General features: G+C 46.5%; 1 protein-coding gene across 1 annotated transcript in view; it reads right to left on the bottom strand.

Annotated features, from left to right (window-relative positions):
- The window catches only part of cdh13 (cadherin 13, H-cadherin (heart)), a 219033-nt gene that overhangs the window by 110561 nt on the left and 82329 nt on the right, over positions 1-26143 (bottom strand). The window contains exons 3-6 of the mRNA XM_029154538.3: positions 22135-22346; positions 14178-14291; positions 6972-6977; positions 2505-2657 (exon numbers count right to left, since the gene is read on the bottom strand). Of these exons, the coding sequence (XP_029010371.1) occupies positions 2505-2657; positions 6972-6977; positions 14178-14291; positions 22135-22346 (485 nt within the window). The remainder of the gene's footprint in view (positions 1-2504; positions 2658-6971; positions 6978-14177; positions 14292-22134; positions 22347-26143) is intronic.

Here is a 26143-nt window from a genome sequence, read left to right as displayed (position 1 = left end):
AGGCACAGTAAGTCAGTCATAATAAAAAATCTTAAAATATTAAATGCTATAAAGAAAGATGTGTAACACAGCGTCGCTCTACGCGTCTGTCTATGTGCATCCTTTTTTTTTTTTTAATTTAAAGCTCCTCGGAGGTTTCCTCACTTCTATCATCCGTCTTCCTCTCCTTCTTTCAGCGCGTTTCATTCCGCTCAGGCGTCGTGTCATTAAATAGTTCTGTACTGAGATAAACTTTTCCATACTTTTCCACTGTGAAAAATTTATGGAGAAGGTCCCCAGACCCTCATTCTCGGCTCCTCTCTCATCTCCTCTGTCCTCCTTTTCCCTATTCTCGCCTCCTCCCCAGAGTTCAGCGCGTCGACTTTTCTTTTTTTTTTACATTCACCAAGGACCCTGAAAACTTTATTTCACTGGGCCGTCACGACACTTTGAGGGTATAAGCAAAAGTTATTAGATAAGGCCGGTTGCCTTGAAGGCGGAGGTGCTCGTGTCCCTATCTCTGTGTGCGAGGGTGTAATCTTTGTTTTGTAAATTATAGCGGCGATGCTGACGGAGTGGAAAGAGTTCACGCCTCAAGTTTCAAATTAACACGGCGCAAGTACTTGAAGGCGGCACGTAATTTCAGCCTGAACTTGGGCAGATCCCGCTTCAGAATAAAAAAAAGGTCATTTTCCTTCCAAAGCTTTGTTTCAACAGAACGAGTTACAAAGCAGAAGCGGTGCAACCCAACGCGACTCCCCGGCAGTTTCCAGGAAGACCCTATAGAGCCGCAGTGAGCATAAACAGATGTTTCCACTTAAGCCGCCTGATTAGACCTCTTCATCTCCTTCATTAGCCTGTGAGCTTTGTTTCACCGTTCCGGGTGGGACAACTTAACACCTTCATCATTCTTATTAGTACATAGGCTTCAGCGACATGGAAATCCCTGCATAGCTCCACTCAGCGAGCTGACTAAAACCATAATCAGCCGGAGGACTTTAAAGCGCCCGTGCTCTCATCAGTGCGGATTCTTTCACCCGCCAACTGTTACTTGTAACTTCAGCATGTCCAGGTATCGTCGCTGTGCCTGCTGCGAGTCCTGCTTGTAATGAAAACAAAAGCAAGTTTAAACCCAGAAATGTTCCACTATGTGATCCACCAGAAATAATATCACATCGTCAGACAACTGGTGGTTAGAACAAAAGTCAGAGACCATCAGCTGGTCAAGATCTACAGCAGCCAATGAAGCAGCTTTTGGAGTTTTCACTAGATGCTCCAGAACCTTGGTTGATGTGGCTAATTAGAGTATAATACAATCTACTGTGATCCTGATTTATTGTGCAGCTTCAAATATATTCATTTTGTTTCCTGGCTTCATACCAGTGAGATATTCTCTGTATTTGTGACTGAGCAGTGAGGTTTGGAGCATTATCAGTTACTGCATTTATTGTAATGATGAGTGCGTGAAGCACACGTTCAGGGCTCATTCGTCTATGTATTAGACAACAGACTGGGCTTTGTTTTCAGCATCACTGAGCGGTACTGCAGAACCTATTGCTATTCTGTTGGGTTAATGTAGCATGTAAATATGTCAGCCCTTTTACATGAGCCTCTCCATGTAGAAGTAAATAAAGAAATAAATGACTTCTTTTCCCATATTAGTGTAATACTGTGGTTCAGCTACGGAGCAGAGCCGTAATAAACGTCGGGTTATGTTTTTCCCAGCAGGCAATTTCATTTCGTAAGCGTTCTTTCATGGGATACGAGGTGGCTCTGTCCCTGGCTGTCAGAGGCGCTTGTGAACATCCTGAATGTGACGGCGACTGCTTAAAGCGAGCGCGCGGCTTAAACTCGGCTGTGGTAAAAGCAGAGCAGGCGACGACAAAGGGAAAGTGAGGAACGCGCTGGCGTGTTTGCTCCTCTTCCCGTTTCTTCCCGCCGGGTTCTCTCCTGCCTGCTTTCCTCTCACATCTGTTGGTATTTGCAGAGTGAATTATTTGAGTTTTTTTTACAAAAGCCAGTTAGCTTATCAACAGCTTGCACCCAGCTGAACACCCTCACTCAATCTGGTTTCAGAAGCGTGATAGGATCAACTGACCGACTTAAAAACAAAACAACCACAACAAAAAAAAAGAACCACAACCATTTTTTCTGGCCCTCCCTTGCCTTCTGTTGTTGTGGATGTGCTTTTGTCAGGCAGAAACCCAGAGGGCACAAACCCAGCAGGAACAAACAGACTGTGGTGCTCTTTTCTTACAAATATGAATAAAAAAAAAGTATGTGCCAGGTTTCAAAACTCAATATCTCCTTCACAAACTAACAGTTAGTGTTTAGGAGGACGCTGTAATTACCTTCACGCAATACGTGTGTCAAAGAATCAGAGTGAACGATACCTGAGATCGACACAAAGGTCAGAAGCACAATGCTGTGGCTGCCAGAGCTAATAAAGACACACACACACACACACACACACACACACACACACACACACACACACACACACACACACACACACACACACACACCTGGTAGGAGTCGGTGGCCTCGCGGTCCAGCGAGCGGCTGACTGACACATCTCCTGTGTCTATGTCAATGATGAAGAGACCTCTGGGATCCCGGTCTGCACCTGGACCTGTCAGTCGGAAGATACGGTTCCCTGACTTCTCTGCTGGAATCACCTGCACACACACACACAAACATCAATAAGCCCAACAGTTTGTTAATGTTCCCACAGAAGTCAGAGCTACAGTACAGTGGCAGCTGTTCAAAGTGACTAGGGTTTTTACTGCAGTACCGCCGCGTCGCCACGGTGCAGCGAGTGCGTCGCTGACTAAAGATTTTTAATCCTGCAGCCGGCTGGAAAAAATCAGGACGCTAGTCTCGTTTTAACCACCAGGTGGCGCAGCGTTGATTAGAAGCCTCCAAAGCACTACAGCGTAACTGAGGTCCGACTGTTCATTTCTACCTGTAACACACATATATTACACCAGACCTATTTTACTATTAAGTATCTGTTGTGTGCTCAAACATGGGGAGTGTGAAGGGCAACAACTTGTTGATGGCTTAGCTGTTTTCTGTTCACTGCAAAGTTATAATTGTTCTGTGTGGTTTAAAACAGGCAGCGCCACAGCAGCAACACATTCTTGTTTTCATTCTCCTCAGCTTTTTCGTGTCTTTAAATAGAAGGCGTCTCTTAAAAATATGTACACACCCACCGCTCTAACATCTGATACAACATATTGGCTTCACATAATACCATGATTATGCGTCGCGGTTTAATTAATATAATTGAATGCGCAAGTAAAGACGTAGAGCGCAGTCCATCTGCGACTACAGCCGCTTATTTAGGTTTTAAACTTCCACAACTTGTTAATGAATGTTTTCCAATAGTCGTAGATTTTACGTAAATAACCGTAATAATCATAGGAATTTGTTTTACAGCAGTTGTCGGTCGTAATTTTGACAGGACGCCAGAAATCAGCAGATCTACAGCGACGCATTACAGCAACATGTTTGTTCCTACGCGTTTACTCTGTGTCTGCAGAACTGCAGTTTGACTTGTTTTGACTGTGCGTGTCATTGTAACTGAGTGGCTGAGAGACTTATTCGACCCGTGTACGTTTCAACATTTTCATTTCCCATCCGTCCATCCAGCCACTTTCACCGGCGTTTTCGTTTCTCTTTCGATGAGCGGCAAACGGATTTTAATCAAAGCACCGCCTTACAAACCAATAAAACAGGCAAAAATATTTGTTTTTTACAAAAAGACACAGAATTGGAGTTAATATGTTTTTATTGTTTAGAGACAAACGGAAAACAAAAAGTCGTTCTCTCGTTACCTCTGCATATAATTTGGTGGAGACATCAATCTCTTACACAAACACGTGACGTGTTTCGGAGTCATGTGTCCAGACAGAGAGTGACCAATACACAAATGTATGGATGTGCAAATGCAGGCTACGAGAGGAACGGGGCAGTGGTGCACGAGATGTAGCGAGAATTTGTTTTGACTGTGCGTGTCATTGTAACTGAATGAGTGGCTGATGTGACTTATTCGCCCGTGTACGTTTCAAAACTTTGATTTCCCACCCGTCTATCTATCCTGAATAAAAGCACCGCATTACAAACCAATAAACTGAACAAAAATATTTTTTAACAAAAACACACGGACTTGAATTTTAAGCTGTTTTTTTCGTTTAGAGAAAAACGAAAAACAAAAAACCTCTGCTTTTAATTTTTAATCGAAGCTCATCCGTGGATGAGTCGTAGCAGAGAGCTCCCGACTGCCGCTCGAATGAAACACGAGATCGAATGAAATGTGATGTGTTTCGTACTCAGATGACTTGGATCTGAGTTCGACCAAGCTTTTGCTTGTCTCATGTTTGCTCACAGTCGCAAAGGAAATCTACACACCCCTCCCCCTCCCCGTAGAGGCGCATAGACATGCTAATGTGTTGCTACTACTCGATCAGCAGGTGAGAAATACTTCAGCTCCAGACAAAGCTCCGTGGGAGACTGGGCAGCATCGGGCGGCGTGATCAGCTGCAGGTCTAAGACTCATTAATGCAGCAAGTAGTTTGTTCTACATACGTTTACTCTGCAAAAATAAACGTATGTATTTATCGTAGCGTAGTCTAAGTTATTTGTAGCACTTCGACATTCGTTTAAAATATGCAGTGCTTTTTAAAATGAAAATACTAATATTATTATTTATTACCTTTATTGTAAACACAGTATTAATTGCACAATTTGGACTGGCGAAGATTTGCGCTTCTTTCATAATAATCATGGATAATCAAGGAAGAAACTGCAGTTCATATTTGTTATTCAGGGACGGTTTAATAAAGATTCAGTATGGTTTTTGACTGAACTGTCAGCCAAGGTACGTGCATTATCAAATGAATGCGCCTGTCAGCGGGGAAGACATCAACTCTATTCAGTCGCTCTTCAGTCGCTGCTGCCGTCTCCTCCCCAGTTCACACACCTTAACACTAGGACTACTGGGTTTTCTAAATATACCAGTTCCTACTACAAGGTGTTCCTACGAAGTTAACCAGCTGTTTATTTCGTTATTACTCCTTTCACCTGTACCACATAAAGTCATTGCAGAGCTACAGCCATGTTCCCACGAAGTTAACCAGCTGTTTATTTCGTTATTCCCTCTTTCATGTCCGTCTGTTGAATGAAAGTGGGCGTGGCCATCCACGTCCCAGAGCGGTGACACTGGGGGATGGGAAACGCTCATCAACACGCAGGACAAAGATCTGCGTTTCTCTGCTGCTACAGCCTCGGCTGCGTTGGGTTGTTAGTGTCCCTTTCACCTGTACCATATGAAATGTGTTCCTACGAAGTTGCTCAGCCGCTTTCAGAATTCCCCATGCAGGTTTGAACAGGGCAAACATTATTTTTATTTACAAAAAAAAATGAATACGTTTACAGATTGACCGGTGATGCCGCACAGGTTGCTCTCAGTTAAAACAGCTGTTTGAAGCAGGGAAAAGCGAGTTAGCTGTCCTTGTCGATGCCTTGACAATGTATTATCATCGGTTAGATCTCTGAGCCCCGACTTTTATGTCTTCTTTGGATTAAAAAACAAATGTTGAATGTTCTCAAATAATATAATATTGCCGCCCTCCGCGGCTCCCAGTGTTTGTTTTTTTCATTTAAAACGTGGGTGTTACCGGTGGCAGACCTCTGGTCTAGATCATCCTTATTCACTTTTTTAAATTGTAGTAGTGTAACCTTAGTTAGTATTCCTTTTTATTTTTTTTATTTTATGTTTGGGAAACGTGACATTTCAGCTACTGTGATTTTATTTGTCATCAACATTAGTTCCTACCTGTCCTTGTTGACGGGGGACAAGAAAATGTGACGCGCGTTGGGTGAGAGCGGCGTAAAGAAAAAAAGTGTACATGTGCCGTACTGTCTTGCCGTGTGGTGCATTAAAGAAGCATTCCACGTAAAGAAAATTGCCCGTACCAACAGCAAGAAATCAGGGTTACAGTAGCTTGTCTGCCATAAATCGAACGCTGCACGCGGGAGGGCGCACCGTTCAGCTTCCTATTTTCGGTTTTAAACTGCCATAATTTGCCATAATTTACTTACGTTCATAACTTCATACTATAACGCGACCAGCGGTTCATGGTCTTGGCGATTCATGCACTAAGTAATACAACGTTGTCATCTCGTGATCACATGATGATGATGAGACGCTGTTTTTCCAATAATTAAAATAAAAAAACTGCTTCCACTCAGACTCGAACCCCGGACAAAAAAAAAACGTTGTGGCCATGCACGTTAACCACTAGGCCACCAAAGACCTGATCATTGGTTGTTCTACAAGAGCCTATATGACGTAAGCAACTACGATGTTTCAGGACCAAAAGTGGGAGTCAATCGCCACCTACAGGCCAGAAGGACGTAACACACTCCTCCTGCAGTACAAACCCGCCACTGACGCGGCAGATTTGAAACCCAAACACGGTGGGGGTAGACACTTTTACCGGCTGCCTCTGTACATCGTTCCTGAAGCAGGAAACGAATGAATCAATGCTCATCCTTTTTAAGCAGTGCTTACTAAAAAGTCATTTTATTAGCATTTGCTGATATGAAGTTGATCAAACGAATCACACTGTTCTTTTAATGATGATGCAAATCCAGCTATAAATTAAAAATTTATATGAACAAGACTTTGATTTGATTTCGTCAGGCATACAGTATTAATGTAAGGCTTGCTGCGACAACTTGCTAAAGCAATGTAGGATTACGTTCGAAACAGAAAAAGTAAACAGTTAAATAAATATATTCTTAATTATTTATTGGGAAAATACTGTATAGGGGATTTTGTTTAGGCTCCGCAGGAGTGGTTTACAGCCGAAGACTGTAGAAAACCTCATAGAGCAGTGAAGAGCCCAGGACAAGTTAGCTGAGTTGAGTAACGGCATCAGACAGGAATGATGTGACCCACAGACTTCTAGGAAGCATGTACTCACATGAGACTGTAGCCACAGCATCCACAGGCACCAGAGGGAGGAAAGAGAGAAACACAGGAAAGAGAGCACGTTAGTACAGTAGTATTTATCATTTGGTAAAAGCTCTAAAGACAAATATGTTGGTTTTGTGTTTTCAATATAATATCAAATATGTTTGGGCTGCAGTTATCATTAAGCTTGAATAAATCATCGACAGCAAACGTTTGAAACCCTTCCACCTCAGACTGACGTACAGTAGAGTACTGACAGTAGGCCAACCCATGTTTGAGTGCTACTACTGTAAATGATCCATCACCTACAGTGCAGTAGACGTGAACCCACTTATATTAAAGTCGGCCTTTTAACCTGGATCGTGACTGCGTCTCTCATCCAGCGCTGTCTCAACACTGGGAAATGTCAGCGTAAACTGCACACGCCGGCGGTGTTGTGAGTGGCCGCGAGGCCCCGCTGAGCCTGGGCTCTGTCGCTGTGTCAAGGATCTAACCGGTCCCCCCGCACTGAGCCTCATGATCAGATGGGTGACACGGGGTCACCTTTAATGAGAGCTCGCTTCAATGGGACAGCAGCTCAAATGAAGGCCTTTCTGCTGCTCACTTGAAAGGGCATGGGAGATGAGGGTGCAGTGTTACAAGCCTGTGCCAGACGCAGCTCAGGCCCTCGAACCTCTCCAAAGCTCTCCGCTATTTATCTTGATGTCCCGCTTCATCTTCCCCCTCTATTCCCCCCCGGCTCTCAGGCTTCTTCCTCCTCCGCTTGTTACCCTCCGTAATACGTCCATCCTTGCTCTTCCGCCGAGCGTCCGCATCATATTCTCCATTCATCATTTTTCCACTCCTCTGCGCCGCATCCTCCAGTGCTTGCCCCCGCTGCTCATTTTGTTTGTCGTCGCAAATGATGAGAGGGAGAAATGTCAAGAGTAACAAAGACAACACGGAGCGACTGTTTTAAGAACACGCGCGTGCTGGAAATAGCTGAGCGCGTTTCACCCGTCTGTCTCTTTTAGCCTTGTTCACTTAGATGACGGTGAAATGATAAAATGTTATCAGTAATGTGGAGGGTAGCAGCTCCTAGTGAGGCTGTCGGTGACCAGTCCCCTCCTAATATACTGTACTGTAGGAAATTCTGCTTCATGATTGGTTGCTTTTAGGAGCAACTCTTACATGTAGATTAAGCACACACACACACACACACACACACACACACACACACACACACACACACACACACACACACACACACACACACACACACACACACACACACACAGCTACGTTGTCATTCAGGACAGAGTTATTCCTGAGGTGTAATCACCGGAGCAGCCAGCGCCTGCTGAGAGACAAACTGGGTCAGACGCAGAAAAAGCAAAGACTAAACAAACAACTGAGGTGCAGCATCGGTTTGACTCCAGATGTTTCCGCATCAGACACACGAGAAAGGGGCAGAAGTCGAGTAGAGATGAGAAAAAAGAATCAACACTGGACGCGTGGGGAGACGGGGAGCCAAAGCGGAAGAGAGGGAGAGAACCTGATAGAGACACTGTAACTTCTGCTGAAGTGGAACTGAAGTGTCAGGAGAAGTTTAGTGTGATTAAGAGACGTCTCTGTGGGGAGGAAGTGTGATCATCTCTGCGGACACACACACACACACACACACACACACACACACACACACACACACACACACACACACACACACACACACACACAGGCACAGGAAACATGCACCCGATGGCGTCGTCTCCGCTGACGCCGGCTCCCTCCGCGTGTGGGAGGACCGATGGGAGAATCTCACCTCTTTCCATCAGCTCTCATTACCAGCCGAGCAGACATGAAAGACCGTGGGGCCCGTCATACTGTAGGAAGATGTTGGAGGGAGCGGGTGGGGGGGCTACAACTCCAAAACAATGGCTCCCGTTTATGCGTGTTCGCACCTAGGTAACACATCCTGCTGCCTCTGCTCCTGTTGAGTCAGGAGGCCAGTACAACACAGGGAAAAGCAAATATGTACCGTACAGGCTTCTCCCAAAAAAAGATCTGCTGACCAAAGCAAAGTGTGTCAGAGCAAAGAAAACATAACCACGAATCATTAAGAGGCAATAAACTCGTACAAACCCTTCAGACAGATGCATACACACAGTGCAGACGTCCTTGGGCCGATTTTGGAGGGAGGGTTTACCTCCAGTCAGTGTGTGTGTTGCAGAGAGCGAGTACGTGGCAGCATCCGGCCTCAGTGGTGCCTCTGTTATCCCTATCAAGGTCATGCAGCCAGCTGCGAATGACAATCACTGACCGTGAAGGGACTCCAGGGTCCGGGCAGCTCTGTGTGTGTGTGTGTGTGTGTGTGTGTGTGTGTGTGTGTGTGTGTGTGTGTGTGTGTGTGTGTGTGTGTGTGTGTGTGTGTGTGTGTGTGTGTGGCATCGGCAGCTCTGACCGAGCCAATCAGAGACGAGGCAGCGTGGAAGCAGACGGGCAGAGTCCAAACTAGTCCCCGACAGTAGAGAGGATGGGATGCTGACAGCGGTGATTAACTTTAAACACTGCGTTGAGAGCCAGTCGCAACAAGCGGCAGAGTAACAGCAATCAAGAAGGACGTCTGCTGTGAAGCAAAGACGCAGGAGTGACGGGTCCGACTGGAGTCGCTCACGTGGACAAGTATTTTCTTGCCCCCTCAAGGCTTTGGAGGCAGTAAGTGAACACTTCAAGACGTGAAGACCGCATTACAGTACGACAGTGGGCTTCAAACTAAACAACAGCGTGTGAATGTGGCCACAGAGACGAGCGACGGCCTGTGCAGCACCAGCAGGCGTTCACGCTGGTCTTATTGCTCCCCCTCGTCTTCCAAGCTCCTCTCATCAACACGGCCGTCGCATCTGCTCGCTGCGTCTGGGGGTCCGGGCTCCATTTGGAAGCTGCATCAGACGCTTGTAGCCCACCGCCGGCTAACTTTCTGCTCTTCCTGAGACAATTAGGAGAATCCATTAGACTAAATGGTGAGGCCTGCAGGGCTGCCTGACTTCTGACGCTGCAGCCTCGCTGGATCCGCTCACTTCCTGCTCGGAAGCTCACAGCGTTTGTATCGAATGGCTGGTTTTTGCGAGAGCGGGAGCGAAATAAAGCAGAGGCGAGTGGAGAAAACAGAAGTTAAATGGGGAGATGCAGAAGGGACATAGCCGAGCTGTCAGACGGAGGCAGAGGGCAAACAGCCTCAGACTGACAGGCAGCGAAGCAAAGGTGCCAGGCGGATTTATACTCGTTACGATATCAGGTGGGTCTGCAACCAGAGCATCATCGCTTTCATATGAACTCATGTTTCCTCCCTTTCTATCGGCACTGATCAGGTCTCCAGAGATGTGGAGCGCAGTGAGGAGCAGTTTATCGCTGGACTCATGCACATCCACAGACATTTCTATTCATCAGCAGCTGCGGTAAAGAGGACTCTCCAAAAAGTCCAGGTTCGCTTAAAGGCCCTGGCAGCATGCGGAGCTCAAATTCATTATTGATAATGAGCAATCAATTAACTGTCTACTTAGATGCAGACTACAGTAAGTTGACAGTAAACCACAACAACTCAATCGCCCCAAACGCAGTTCACTGATTAAGTTTTAATAGTTAGCGTGGTCCGCGCTCAGCAAGACATGTCACCCAACACAATCATATACGTCACACAAAGAGGAACTGACAGCTGTCTGTCAAGGCATCAGGCTTTGGTCATTACCTGTAATTGAGTTGCCAAGAGATTTAATAAGACTCCTGGTTTTCTTGACATTAGGAGAATTGCAATTTGAAACATCTACGGGCTGAAGGGAAAACAGCTCAGAACGGGAGGCAGCTGGTGGCTCGTCACATAATCAGACCCATGCCGGAGACCAAGGACGCTATTAAGGCATGAAAAATAAGACCTGTCAACGCTGTAAATGTTTATCAATCAATTATCAGTCCGCTTACCACTATAGGCCAATTCAAGGGATACTGTATAACTGGACAGAAAATGAGTTTGTGTTTGGTTTTGATGCTTCCAATGCATCCGTAGTCTCAGATCAGTCTCTTATTTAAAGGACCATCAGCAGCTACTGTGCAACTACCGGAAGGAGTGTGCATGCTCTCATAAAGGTGCAGTAAACCTTTTCCTGCATATGCATCCATCTTCATCAAAAACACTTCACCAATTCAGCAGGGGCACAGTGAGACCCCTGCTCAACGCCTGTAATGCACGTCAGGGCAGACTGATTGTACGGGGTCAGAGAAAAAGCTAAAGTAGCGAAGAGGAGAAATTATCTCCTTTGAACACGGGTTATGCTTTACTCCACCACTTCAGAGCGACACCTGACTCGCACATAATCCCAGACAGCAGTAAAAAGCTCCAGAAATAAACACTCAGACTACTCGAGCCGTGATTGACTTATCTCTCTGAATACTCGAGCAGCCTAAAAGCGCCTCCACAGAAGCGACGTTCGTGCGCGGCGCTCTCGCTGCACACTCCGGCCGCGGAGCGAGCCGTTTACGGGGCCCCCGGGGGCGGGCGGAGGGGAGGCCTCTGCATCCAAACAATTCCAGCGCTACCAGGAGGTGCCACATTAACAACGGAGTTCCTGCCCTCTCCCCCGGGGGTCCCGCTGCCAGCCGAAGCGCCCGCGACCCCGCCGCGCGCGCTCACGCGCCTCGCCGTCTCCCGCCGCCTGCCTCCCGGAATGACGGCGGCAGCATGAAAAATGCATGGCTGCCAAATGAATGTGGAACGCCGTGTAAGGGGAGGAAAGCTACTGGTGTGGAAAATCAATTTCGCCAAGTCACAGGCGTGTAGCTTCTATTGGCTAAAATAGCCCACATTAGCCTGTGTTCTCATGCAAAGCCCCGCGTGGTGGTTGGGGAGGAGGGTGGAGGGACACGGGCGCAGGTGGGACCCGGCGACTGGGAAGCACAGGGAGCAAGGAACGGGACACGGAGGCGTGTACTGCATGCACTTTGCCTCCAATTTCTCCCATGAATATATGAAGACTGCCATAAACTGTCTAGATGCTTTCTAACGCCCATGAATCCGTGTTTTCTGCTGACTTGGCTACTTTCCCGCAGTTCACCTTGGGAGACATTCACGCAACTGACCCGCGTAACGTATCACTTCCAGCACACTGCGCACTGTCCGTCACCATGTCCAGGCTCTCAAGTTGCTTCGCAGAGAGCTGGACGCCAGAGCGTCTGGTGGTTGTGCTCTCCAAGGTTAAATGATTTAATATGTGTAGGATTTATTCTTTTTAAAGTCAGTCTCTGCTGGTACAGTACTGAGAAGTGTGGCTGAGCCTTTAGTATCCAGTCATATGCAATGAACAGCCCACGGAGCGATGTTGCAGATACGCAGCAGTAGCAGTAAATGCTAAAGTCTAGATAGACAGTAGCATCCTTCATCAGTGATTACACACAGAAATCCCTGTCAGAGAGAAAGCTTGGCAGAGCATGATGTCAACCGGTTCTGCATCTTAGTATACCGTATGTGAAATACAAACAAAACTGAGATTTTCCACCTTCCAAAGCACCGTCACTGTCAGCTTTCAGCTGAACTCATGAGTCCACGAAGAAACAAAGATGATAAAACGCTATACGTATACAGCAGGAGGCAATTAAATTGGGTTTCAAACAGTGATGCTGAACACAAGTCGGATGAGATATACTATACATAGGATCTGTTTCTGTTGGAAACTTTTGTTTCATCCACTAAACAACCTTTGGTCTGTCTTAAATAAGTCAAGTGTAGTTAAGTGTAATGTACCCAAAGAAGATACTGTACAACTGTGGGAAGAAACATGGTACAGTATATCTGTTATAAAGCTACTACTTGCTAGAGTTAAATGTACAAACCTTAACCCTTACACAGTACACTGTAGTAGAAAGCATCTCTGACAATGCAAAAGCTAAATATAGAAAACATTTCCACAATTCACTAGAGACGGCAGAGAAACCACATCACTGTGCGCAGTCGCCTGCTCTTCCAAATGCGCACATGCAAACACGAACCACTTCATGAAGGACATTCATTCAAGAGGCTCGAAATGAGTGAACGCGAAGACATCAGGACATTTCTGTACCACATCCAGCAGCACTTTATACTGCACATCAACAACGAATATTAGTACAACATATGAGCAAACCACATTTTGCATGATGCGACTTGCAGTCAAATGGGGATGAAAAATACTTAAAATACATATATTATTCCTCTGAAGTGAAACAGTACATGCAGACGCATTACTTTAGATTTTGCTATTGTACAGTATGAGTCACTTGCCCTTAAGCAAACACCAATAATAAATCAGATTCACTGATTTTATATTGTTGGTCTATTCTACCAATAGTTGTTTTGTCTGTAGTCAAAATATGAGATATTACCCAAAGTAAAACTAACTGCTTCATCACGAGACTAAATTGACATACAGTATATGACATGTTTATTTCAAACTAATCACCACAGGAAAGAGAATGACCATCAGCTGTACAGAAGGTCTTTCTTTAGAAAACTACAGGAACACGCTGCACTCTTTCACTTTGTTTCACTCAAATGAATATAAAAGAGGCAGAAGCTGAAATTGGATCAATTAATCAAACCCTTCGTCTCCAGCAACAGCAATTAAGTGCTTCATTCGTACATTACTTTCTCATTGTGCTTTGAAAATGAGCCACAATCATCTCTGTCACATTTCTGGGCCTCTCTCTACTCTGTGACTTCTAGTAAGATGATATTAAATAGAAATAGCTGAGCTGAAAGCCCTCTTTTTTTTGTATGGCTGTCAGACGAAAACAGTTTGGTAAACAGCTGCGGGCTGAGATTTCTTTCTTCAAACAGGAGCAAAGTAGCAGGAGCCCGTTAAAGACCTCTGACTGAGCCAGTTATAAATGGCTACAGGTTAGTGCTGGTTGATAGAAACTCAGCCTGTGCTGGTGGTGAGCAAACTTTCTCAGAAGTCAAACTATAATGTCAATTTATGTAGTCTAACATCATATAAACACAGAAAACTGTTAATATGATTGTTAATTTAGACCAAATAAAAGAAAACTGTGCAGACATGTCTTTTCTGACCATATTGAACATTTGCTTCTGCACTGTGAATAACTTACACACTGGTGAGAAACACTATTTCGTTTACTCTTGTTACCATTAGATGGGATGGAAAACCAAGCCTCGCTACAGAACGTGGGACCCTGTGCCTGTGCTTCTTACCTTGCCAATGAACCTGGGGAAGGGACCCCTCTGGTTCTCAGTCACGATCATGGGAGGGACCAGCAGGGAGCGCTTAGATCTGTTTGGCAGCATCTGACCCAGACCCAGGATATTCTGGAAGAAAAACCACAAAGTCAAATAAATGCCCTTCACAGCTGCACGTGCCATAGCTTTGTACTCGTCAGAATCCTGGTTAGCGACTACGCTGACGCCCAGCGACCAGCTGCGATGAAAGTGCTGAAACAAGCTGCACGTCAGTTTGGACGGCGACGTGCTCCAGAATGCATAATGAGTGACGCGAAGCAGCTGGACACCTGCATCTGGGAGGACGAGGAGGAGGAGGAGACGAGGCTATTCCCAAGACTAATGTGAAATAACTTCATCATCATTGCAATGTGATTTACATTCTTTAAGTCCCCCTTCAGCCTGCACGCTAAACGAGGGCAGGAGAGAGAAGCAGAGACAACAGGAAGCATTAAAGCAAGAGCAAAAAAAAGATTAAGAAATGAGACATGACACGAATTTGGCGACGCGGCCGCATTGTTCATGCGGGAGCCAATCTGAAATGTTACTTTTTCCTCTTACGAACACAATAGCATAATCTAATTCCATTTTCCACTCCCCTGCTGCTGTAAACAAAAGCACGCTTGTTACAGCGTAATAGTGACTGACTTCCTCCTCTCCTCGGCACAGTTAGGGCCTTTCTGCTTGGATGTTGATGGAAATAGTATCTGTCAGTGACACAATGAGCAGGAAGCAGGAAGCCGGGCTGCCAACACGGAGGTGGTGACCTACAGGGAGGACAGTCTGCTGCCTGTCTGCACACCTGGACACGGGCCGAGGAAGAACCCGGACGCTCCGCGGTAACGACGCAGCGGCGAGAAAGTCTGACAGTGAGCGGGGCGCTGTTATTGCTATAGTTTGTACTGCTCACGCACGCACGCACGCACGCACGCACGAACGCACGCACGCACGCACGCACGCACGCACGCACGCACGCACGCACTCACTCACTCACTCACTCACTCACTCACTCACTCACTCACTCACTCACTCACTCACTCACTCACTCACTCACTCACTCACTCACTCACTCACTCACTCACTCACTCACTCACTCACTCACTCACTCACGCACTCACGCACTCACTCACTCACTCACTCACTCACTCACTCACTCACTCACTATCTATACAGTTTAAACCTGCAAGGAGAAATCAGATTACTTATCTACTGCACGCATACAGAAATATACAGTAATCACGTTAGTTCAGCACCAACTAATTCCCACATTACCTGCATTAATTGATTTCCCTGTGTAACCGGGTGCCTGCGGCGCATGTAAATGAACCCGCCTGCACTAAGCCGGTTTGTTTACTTTGACTCTTCCCCCTGTCATGGCTCAGCCTGACAGCCGCTGCCAATCAAACACACATTTTGACGTGTTCCTCCACAGGCTTCGCGGAGAAGGAGCATTTGGGGATTTTTCCCTTCAGTATATTGTCCATCCATGAGCTGCGCTGCTGCTTCTGTGAGGGACGTGGACGAAAAAATGACACAAAAGGGATCAAAGCAGGATTTCAGTTGACCTGTCACATTTTAAGATTAATATTTGACTTGCTGTAACTAAACGCAGTCTATTGTCCCAATAAAGGCAGTAGGACAAAGAGACAGAGAAAACAACACAGCAACACGCTGAGCCCCAGTTAAAACGGGAACACAGCCTCAATAAAAAGGGAAAAAAGGCCGACCTGAGGTTTTTGTGGTTGCATTTGCAATGCAAATGGTTCCTTTTGTCCTTCATCTTTTATAGCACACTGTGCAACACTTTATTGACAATGCGCCACGCGCCCGCATGTGTGTGTGTGTGTGTGTGTGTGTGTGTGTGTGTGTGTGTGTGTGCAGGGGACTGTTTGCGTGTTTACCGCTCACGCTGCTGTTCCAGGCTGACAGAGACCCTGGCAGCGCTCTCGCCCCTGTCACAGTGACGGAAGGAGAACAGGTAAGAGGGGAAAGCGAGCGATTTGTTTACAGCGCGGCGCCGACACTCGAGCGCCGCGGACGCTCGCTAAGCACCGCGAACCTTAACCCCCCCCCGCCGCAAAGGTCAGCGCCAGCACAATGAAGCGGTAATCACCAACATAACCCGAGCAGAACAAAGCAAAGACACACCGAGCGGCCTCGGAAATGGCCACTCTTATCGGACCCACTGGGGGATGACCTTCCAAATGTCAGAATCAGGAATCTGAAAGTGGAAGTGAAGCAGTTAAACACAACCCAGGGCAAACCGGCACAGATTAAATGAGCTAGTTTGAGGCTAAAGAGCACAGCCTGTGTGTGTGTGTGTGTGTGTGTGTGTGTGTGTGTGTGTGTGTGTGTGTGTGTGTGTGTGTGTGTGTGTGTGTGTGTGTCACAAGGCAAAAAAAAAACCAACGGACGAAGCCGAGTCCAGGAGCCAGTGCATCAATCCTATCATGCACAGGTCTCAGCTGTTTGATATTTGTAAAGGAGGGAACTGGGAGCCAAACAGGCACCACAGTATTTTTAGTGGCTGCTGTAGCGATCGGTGGCCGTGGTTAAGCCTAGGGTGGATCAGACCCACGTCTTCACTGGACTGCGGCGGAAGAGCGGCTCCTCAGAACCCAGCAGTGTTGTGCAGGTGGGTCACGGCGGCGAGGCGAGACGCGGCGGCGCTCGGCTGGACGCGCGCCTCCATCCGGCGCATCGGCAGCCGTTAACAGCCTCTCTCTTGCTAACCAAAGGCTTTTTCTCTGCATCCTCTCCCTTTGTAGAGCACTTTTGTGATAAATTGCGTCGGCGCTGCCAGGTGACACCGTGAGAGAAGGAAGCCATGAATCTTTAATATGTCCTGTTCATAAATTACTCTCGCACCATCAACCCCCGATCCACCCTTAATACATTTGCTTCTTTCTCTGTGGCTGTCGCTCAGCGGAGCATTAGCGCGTCTCGGCGCGATGAAGAGGAAGAGTCAGGACGGAAAAACGTCTTGTAACATTTTATATAATTATTAGCGTCGCCAACAGGACGGCCCCACACGCGTCCACGCGCGGCTCAGCGCAGGTCGTATCCGCATGCGTGGAAGCGGAGACGGAGCCTCTGTCACTGTCATTTGAGCACAGGAGCTGCTGTGACAACAAAGTCACGTCCTTGTCCATTCTGCCATTTCCCCCCTCAATGCTATATTGAGAAGTGTCATTACTCATTTCTGACAGCGCGCCGGAGACCCGGTGAGAAATGGGCGACATCAAGGCCAAAATGGGAGCGTGCAGCTGTTGGGTGCGGGACGGACTGGACGTGCAGTCAGGCCATGTGCAAGGAGGCGCTACTTCCTTAGCATCAGCGCTACCTGGATGTGCGAGGCCATACGTTGGCGCCTGACAACACCGACTACTGATGCGACAATATGTCACCGTTTAATAAAGCATAAACACTTTTCATCTTAGTCAAGGACAGTATAGCAAGACGGCGATGACTGATGCTCGTTTCAAATGTGTAATTACCAGAGTTAATTAATAATGCGCCCGAGTCGTTTCCACTATGTGTACAATCTCACCTGCACATAATGGCATGTGCGCCGACATCAATCCCGACTTGTTTCAAAACGCCTAATTATGGAATGAAATCACTCAAATCTGCCCCTAATAGGCGGTAATTTACCGTAATTACACAAATACTGCGCACGGTAAAGCGTGGCAGCAACCCAGAATGCATTTACGCCCGAAGAATAAGTCGTGCAGAAACAGAGCCATAAGAACCATTAGCGGGGAAAAAAAAAACATGAAACGTATCTGGCCTTAAAATGCTCGCCATGCTTTGATGCGCCACAGCAGGGAGGCTTTTAATCTGTATTTATAAACCTTCATTTATGACCCAACCTGAATAATATATTAGCTGATTTGACTATCAAAACACTCCTGACTCCTATTTCTGCAGCTTGAAGCTTATTTCTAAAATAATGCCTTTGTTGTCCTCTGCTGACCTGAAAAAGTCATGGATGTGATGATCCATGTTTGCCTTGACTTCTGTCACCGTCAGACTCTCCTCTCATCTGGCGCCGCACCCGGGGGGAGGCTTTTAACTAAATCTAAGAGACCAGAGCGTCGTTTTCGCAATCTAATTTTAGCTCCTCCACTTCTGTTGTCACCTAATTTTAGGATTTATTCCAAATTTTTTGACAATACAAAACCGCTGACCTTTACGACTCCTATTACCCAAATGGAAGTCTGACCACCCAAAGCAAGGCTGAAATTGAATGCTGTATTAATACAGCGCAATGCTGTGAGCCTTTCTCCTTGAGGGACTGCTTTTAAATTACTTGTGTAAATACTTTTTTCAAATTTCTTAATACCTAATTTGTCTCACTCACCCAAGTGGGGTGTCACGACAAATTTAATCAGCTAAACACACCCGGCCTCCTTTATCTCGGGCGTCAATCCATAGCTAAAGGTAGAACAGCATAAAAGATGTTTGCACTCAGCATTATGAACAGTGAATTGTTGATGGATGGAGGAAGAGCTGGACGGGATTCGAGAACAAAAAGGCCCAACACAAACCTGAAGGGCTTTGAAAATGAAATGTGAGGCATCTTGTTATGCCCATTTCCACAATGATAATCAAAACGCAACATTAGCCACAAGGTCTTATCAAATGAAATTCAGGTGTTTGCACATATAATCCAATATAAGGTGACAGTCATTGCTGCCAAGTGCCTTTACCACCTGTCATGTTGCATTTCATCACAGAAGTACTTTACCTGAGACACAGAGAGAGAGAGAGAGAGAGAGAGAGGTCCGTTTTTTTTTTACAATTAACATCTAAGTACGTGCATCAATAAACCGGAGCTGAAGGTTTGTTTTGCTGCTAAATTAACCCAGCATTGTGTGCTTCGGTTTCCTCTGTCGCCCCCGCGCAGACAAGCCGACGGGAAAAAAAAACGTGGAAGTTAGCAGATGTATTAAACCATCTCGGTGAAAGATGGCGTGTGAGGAGGAACTAATGCAAAAGCAACAGACAATAGACAAAGGCAGTAAACAGAATTAACAAATGACAGCTACGGAGCGCAAAGCAGCGATAGCGTGAGTGGGATGGAGATGTATAATGTGAGCTGTTGTGCTGTGGCTGCAGGATGTCACATCTTAGTCATCCTCAAGAAAGCCTCACTGAACGCTGGGAAAAAAAAAAAATCTATTTGCGACTGCGGGATGAGGATTTTGCTCAGGATGCAATATTACATTTCATTCAGTGCGCAAAAATGGATGGAACATAACAAAAGGAAAATAAATAGGCTTTTGGACTCAGATTATTTTGCCTCTTATCAGTTGTTACATTTGAATGGTGCCAGTTTATGCCCCCTGAAGGCAAGAAAATGCTCTGCATAACCGAGGCGCACGAGCCGAAACAACACGGAATAATACACACACACAAAGTCCATATCTCCGAGCGCGCGTTTGTTAAATTGAAATGCATTCTTCCATTAATTCACATATTGATCGGTCTCAAAAAAAAAAAAAGGGGGAATAAATTACTCTTTGAATTCGGAGTTTCGCTCATAATAGGAATCATTCATCAGCCGCGCGTCTCCCTCTGGGCTGGTGTTACAGCAGACTAACAGCTTGCGCAGAGGAATTAAAAACGGATTCTCCCCACTTTCGCACGCAGCGTTTATCAATTATCACCCGCCAATATTTCCTGCCACAATGCCATTTGTTATGCCAATAAATCCACTACGGGTTGTTTCCGATCGGCTTCAGAGGGGAAACAAAGGGAGGTGTGGGCAAACGCGGAGTCTGACTCTGACAGCAGCACAACGGAAGGATTTTCATTACAAAGTGCAATTTCTGAAGAAATAAAACACCCATGGCGCAATAATTGATAAATAATTGAAAAAGCATCAAGAAGTTGCGACTCCTAGATTGGAAACCTGACGCTTATTACAGGCAGAGTGGTTGTGATAGTCAGACCCCTGGCTTATTGAAACAAGCCTTTAAATAAGCCATGAGTTAGTTACACATTCTTTAGAAGCCGCTGCAGCAGCTCTGAACACGTGTTTTATGGGCCACTTGAGACGACGCAGAGGCGCAGAGTGGAGGAGTGTGGGGAGGAACTGGAGGATATGGACAAAGAACAAAACAATAGATTTTCTAATGATATGAGTCCCAGAGCCAGAGGAGCTTCGGCAGATTAATTGATAGTGAAATAATGAGAGCTTTTAGCCACCCCAGCTCACTGGAGGACTCCCCCTCACTCACACAGCGCTGGGCAGGAAGTGCTGGCTCAAAGATTGGTAGATCATGGGCCTGGATGAAGGATCTCTGCATCCGACGGCAGAGGAGCCGCAGCATCTGGGCTCTGAACGCTGTGTGTGCTTCACTGTACTGTGTGTGTGTGTGTGTGTGTGTGTGTGTGTGTGTGTGTGTGTGTGTGTGTGTGGTAATGTTATATGGTGTGAAAGAGGTTAGTCCAAATACTTTTAAGCCTATAAACTTTACATGTTTAAATTAAAATATATATTAATATATATATTAAGAGATTTTTAAATTGAAACTTCTTGGACACAATTCTGAAATTATCCTAAAGCTCTGATGATTAAGCTAAAAGGTCAAGTTGTCCAAAAACAAGTTGTCTCCTGTGTTTTACGTAGGAAATCCTTTTTGTTCGAGAAACGAACATTAGCCTCAAGAAGCACAGTTGTGCAAAAAGCATCATCTTCAATCATACTGAACCCTGACTCATATCCACAGTGCACTAAAAATAGATTTCCACGTGGAAGCAAACACATGCTCAGACGCTCGCTCCATCACGTGCAGGAAACGCGCCACGAACGTCATTTCCCCGCGCGTGACCTGCAAAAACCCAGCTCCTCTCCATCCTCCATCACCGGCCGAGGCAAATAAACGACGGCGATGCAGAAGAGGACGGCGGCATTTATTAGGCTGCGGCTGGAGGAGCGGCGGCGGGAGACGGATGAGCCCCGCAGTCCTGCGTCCCTGGAAACCTTTCCTAATCAACTCAATGCATTTAGACCAAACAGAGGGGGGAGATATGAATGAATGAGGGACAATGGTGTTTATTCAGGTGCACATAGTTTTGCAAGGCAGTCAATTTGCTGGCTACGGAAACACATTTCTGTAGATTACACAAACAAAGGAGCACATTTGCAGAGCAACAAAGCTCGGTGCTGAGGTGCAGGCGCATTGGCCAAATTCCCATATAATTGGAACTGGCCGAAGCAATTCCTCACACACCGAAAGCCGGTGCGAAAGCGTTTCAGCTGTTTACGTTGCCCTGTAAAGAAGCACCCCCCTGTGTGCGCACACACACACACGCACACACGCACACACGCACACACACACACATTCATGAATAATAACTAAAAAAACACAAGTGGAGGCAAATGTGTGTGCATTTAAGCTTTTCATCAGCCTTTACATGGATCCAGTTGACTCACAGTCGTCAAAGACTTAAACCAGGCAGACTCTGAGCATGTGCACGGCAGGTGTGAAACCTGCTAGCATATTGCAAAGTGTCCACTATTTTTAGCAGAATGAAGCGAGGGTGTTTTCTTATCCGCATTAGTCCGAGTGACTGGACTCACTCAGCTGATGCTGCGCGTCGTGGTGGCGGCCAGGCAGAGCGCGGTAGCTGTGCCCCCATTTTGTGAGTACAGTTGTGTCGTTGTGTTGTCCTAACTTCCTGGAAGAGGGGACTTTTCGTCTCAGAGGTTTGATGGAAAGACAAAGAACCGTGGATGAAAGTTTCAGCTCCAGCACCAGAGGATTCGTCTGGTTTGGGAGCATCTCACCCATTAAACTGTGCTGAAGCCATTATACAGGAAAGGCAGAGAGTTTGTGAATGGTACCGCTACAGCGTACTGTTGCTATGGTGACTAATTAGACAGCATCAGACGTTTAATTGGAGGGAAGAGGTCAGAACGTACCCTGAGCGTGTGCGGCGACGGAGCAGCCAGACCGGTGAACTCCACCTGGGCCACGTCGTCTGCGTGCGCCCCGACCCCGCGGACGGTCAGGAGCGGCCCGCTGTACAGCGTGTCCTGATGGGCCACCAGGTTCAGGTCGCCGTCCAGGTGGAAGATGGGATTCGACACCTTGAACGTCACATCCTTGTTCCCCGCACAGTCGTCGAAGTCCACTGGAAGAGAAGCAGAGCACAGACGGGGTTTACGGGTGAGCGAGGCCTGAAGTGCACTGCGAGAACCTGAAGGGTTGCCGAACGATCCGCAGAACGATCCGCAGAACGATCCACAGAACGATCCACAGCACCTCACGTTTCTCAGATACAAACAGATGCCCTGAAGATAAACAAACATCCTGCTTGGAAGGAGCTCTGTCAGGCTACAGGAGGAACCCCGACAAGCCTTCTGCAATATTTACGGCCCACAGCGTAGCAACAGTGTGCGCCGCCGCCGTTTTAATCCTTCTGACTTGCTTTTGCAGCATTGTTGCTCCAACGGATTTAAAGCACAGAAGAAGAAAAGTGTCACCTCAGAGTCGCGCGCGTGCGCCACGCGTGCACGGGTGCGAGTGTCTTGTCTGACTGAGGGAGATATCACCAAGGACTCCGCCAACCGCCTAACCTAACCCTAACCCTTTATCCCTCCTGATCATGTTCATCCTCCCTTTATCTCCCTCACACACTCCCCCCGGTGTCACGACATGATCCCCGTGTGCCCCCCACCACCACCACCCACCCCCCCGATGGTCCTCCCCGCTCCCATCCCTCACCGCCTCTTTACCGCAGCCACGTGACACGGCCCGCTGTTGCAGAGGAACGGTCCCCACATGCTCCACATGCTCCACAAGCTCGGACGGGTACATTAGTCACGGCGCGCCTTGCTCAGATATCAATCTTTATCATTTTTACTAGAGTATGAATAAAGAGAAAACCAGGACCAAGCCTATGGTCATGACTATGTATGGACAAAACAAAGCCTACATGAGCACAATCATGCTTCTGCTCTCCACTGGGACAGAACTGCAGGCTGTCAAGGCAATGTCCTACATGATCCATCATAGATGGATGCGATGCCTGCATCGCCACATGGCTCCCGACCAGCAGGAGACAACCCGTCCCCTCCTCTTGTTCACGTTGGGGACCGAGAGGGCTTCTCTTTTATCAGGGTTCTCAGAGCTGCTTGTGGATCAGCGGCCCCTCTCTCAAAGATAAAGCACGGCTCTCTAAGCTTAAAGGCTGTGAGCTTCTCCATTAGTAGCAGGAAGCACTACAACACTGATGCTCATGGCATTATCAAAAAAAACTACATTTTAATCATTGGTGTCCAAATGCAGTTTATACAGCAGGGACAGAGCTGAATGCGACTCATTAGGCTCAAATGGTGGATCAATAAATACACAGCCAGTGTACGAAGACAGTTTTTGGATTTATTCCGAGGAGCAATATTTCCTGTTTTCTTTCTAAGATTTCACTGAAATCATTCTCTAACTACCCGTGGTGGAAGTACCAAAGCACATTTACCATTTTAAAATCACTATTATCACATTAGTGTTTTATCTGAGCTGAGCTGCGTTACTGCCACTGCAATGCAACCTACTTTACTGCTCCTTCACATTAAAAGCGGGGACGAACATGAACATTTGTGGGCTCTCTACAGTTTTCTTATTTTTCATAACTATGACCTGCTGTCATAATGTATGTGAGCAGATTTTCCAAATCTTTGAGACAAACTATTATAAATCTATTGTCTTTTAATTGTTGAAATGTATTTAAAGGTGTGTAGAGTCATGTGTCAGAATGAAATAATCGTCTGTCTGAAAGGAAAAAATCTTCTCCTTTGAACTCATCCCTTAACAGCACTGCTGAGTGCTAAATGAGGAAACCGTGTACGTAGCTGGGATTCAAGAACCCTGATCCACTTAACCCCATCAATCTGTGCATATCTCTCATGACGGCAGCACAAAAGCGAAGCAGGAAAACCCACAGTTAGTAGTACAGTAAGTATAAAAATCAATAGAGTGAGGTCTATCAAAGCGCCAATTTAATACACTTAACCTTTGTGACTGTTTAGTTTAGCTCCTTCTATCACTCACGCTGCAGACATTTTAAAATCTTCCCTCTGGACAGGATCGTTTTCCGCCATCTGGACGAGAAGAAGGAGGGAGTACCGGAGAGATAAAAAGAGGGCTGAAGTAGAAAGGGAACGGGAAAATGAAAAGGGAAAGGACACGGAAGGCGAGCCTACAATGGACACGGAGGGAGAGCTACAAAGTCAACAAGCTGCTCTCCAGGGAAACAAGGCTCCATCTCAATATTCAACTCTCACTTCTAAGCCAAAGCATGAAAGATGTGTTCATTTCCATTCCCATTACAAGCCTCAGATTTATTTCAATAACATGGGCGCGCTCTTTAGAGCCTGCAAATTGCAGCGCCAAACAGTGTCAGTGGCATTTCAAAGGCAGCCACAGAGTGTTTGATGGTATTCTAATGTTGTCAGGTTTTGGGGGATTTCAGAGGAGAGCATGGTGAGCCGGCGGCTTTGAAGTCAGGGAACAATGACGGCGCGCAACTTGCCCCACTCGGCGCCGCCAAGCGCACTTTTCTTTGCGTTTTCTCTTGCGTGCGCCGGCTCAGGGTTGAAATAACTGTGCACAACAAGGATTAGGGCCGCCGGAGTCCCTCACTGATGACTCGAGAGGAGGAACCGGGTTGGGGGGGGGGGGGGGTCAACTTCGCCCTCAAGTTTGACATTCAAGTCCTTTTCAGGCCGGGACCTCCCGCGGAGTCCGGGAGTGGCGAACGCTCCAGAGGGTCCGCCATTAAGCGCCAGCGTCACACTTTAAGCGTGATTGTCTGCTACAGTACACGTGGCTCCGTGGAAAAAACACGGCTTCAAGAAGAAACACGTTCCAGGAGGACGGGAGACCTGAGAATTTCATTCTAACGACTGATTTAATTTGCAGAAAAACAGGTTGGATTTTACAAAACTGCAAGCGACTATCAACCTGTGATGCCTTGGAAGCTTCTAATGAAATCCCTTACTTATTATTTTAGTTGTGTTAGTGGATCCTGAAAAGATCAAATTGTGCAAAATGCTGGAACAAGGTCATCGGAGTAATGACAACACAACTCCTATCTTATATTTTCTGCCTCGTACTGTTAAAATACATGTTGACACAACCTAAGCACATTTACATTGGCTTAATTCTCCTCGTGCACTAGAGAAATTCCTCCCCCACCTCCGTCAGGTACTGAGGTTTCTCCTTTGAGGTGTTTTCAAGACAATTTTTCTGTCTCGTAAGTAAATGTCAAGTCTCCATGATGGGAGAGATGGGAATCAGAGGAGCAATCGCAACGGTGCTGTGTTTGAGCTGATAGCTGCTGTGTGTAACCAGATGAGAGTGTGCGTGCGTGCGTGCGTGCGTGCGTGCGCGCGTGCGTGTAGTCTCATAAAAAAGGGGGCTCAGGAGAACAGCATTTTGAAATAATCATCTGGCATTAGAGAGGGAGCTGCTTTTGAAAATGTATTTACACCCTGTAAAACCCATTATTGGGATTCAGAAGTAACAAGGCTCCAGCTTGTTATCTGGGAACATAATGGTTTAAAGCTTTTTGTCTGCTAAGGTGGTGCTGATGGTGGAATCTTGTATCTTGACTTTGTCAGGTGATCACGGTCCATTTCAGCTCACCAGGTCCCTGCACGCTATTTTTACTGTGTGTGTGTGTGTGTGTGTGTGTGTGTGTGTGTGTGTGTGTGTGTGTGTGTGTGTGTGCACGTGTGTACACTGTACTTTGTTGGACTGTGCATACAAACATTTAAAGGTCAGCTACAGTAAATAACTATCTACTTTAATGTTTCTGTCCACTCCAGCTTTAGTACACTAACACCTCCACTTTTCATAATGTCATGTTTTCATCAGAGGCTAAATGTCTATTTGCCATGTTGTGTGTGTTTATTCTACATGTGGAATGCA

The sequence above is a fragment of the Betta splendens genome, chromosome 6 (genome assembly GCF_900634795.4).
Source record: "Betta splendens chromosome 6, fBetSpl5.4, whole genome shotgun sequence".
NCBI classification, from domain to species: domain Eukaryota; kingdom Metazoa; phylum Chordata; class Actinopteri; order Anabantiformes; family Osphronemidae; genus Betta; species Betta splendens.
The sequence above is the reverse complement of the archived record's forward strand: the minus strand, read 5'-3'. Positions and strand labels throughout refer to the sequence as shown.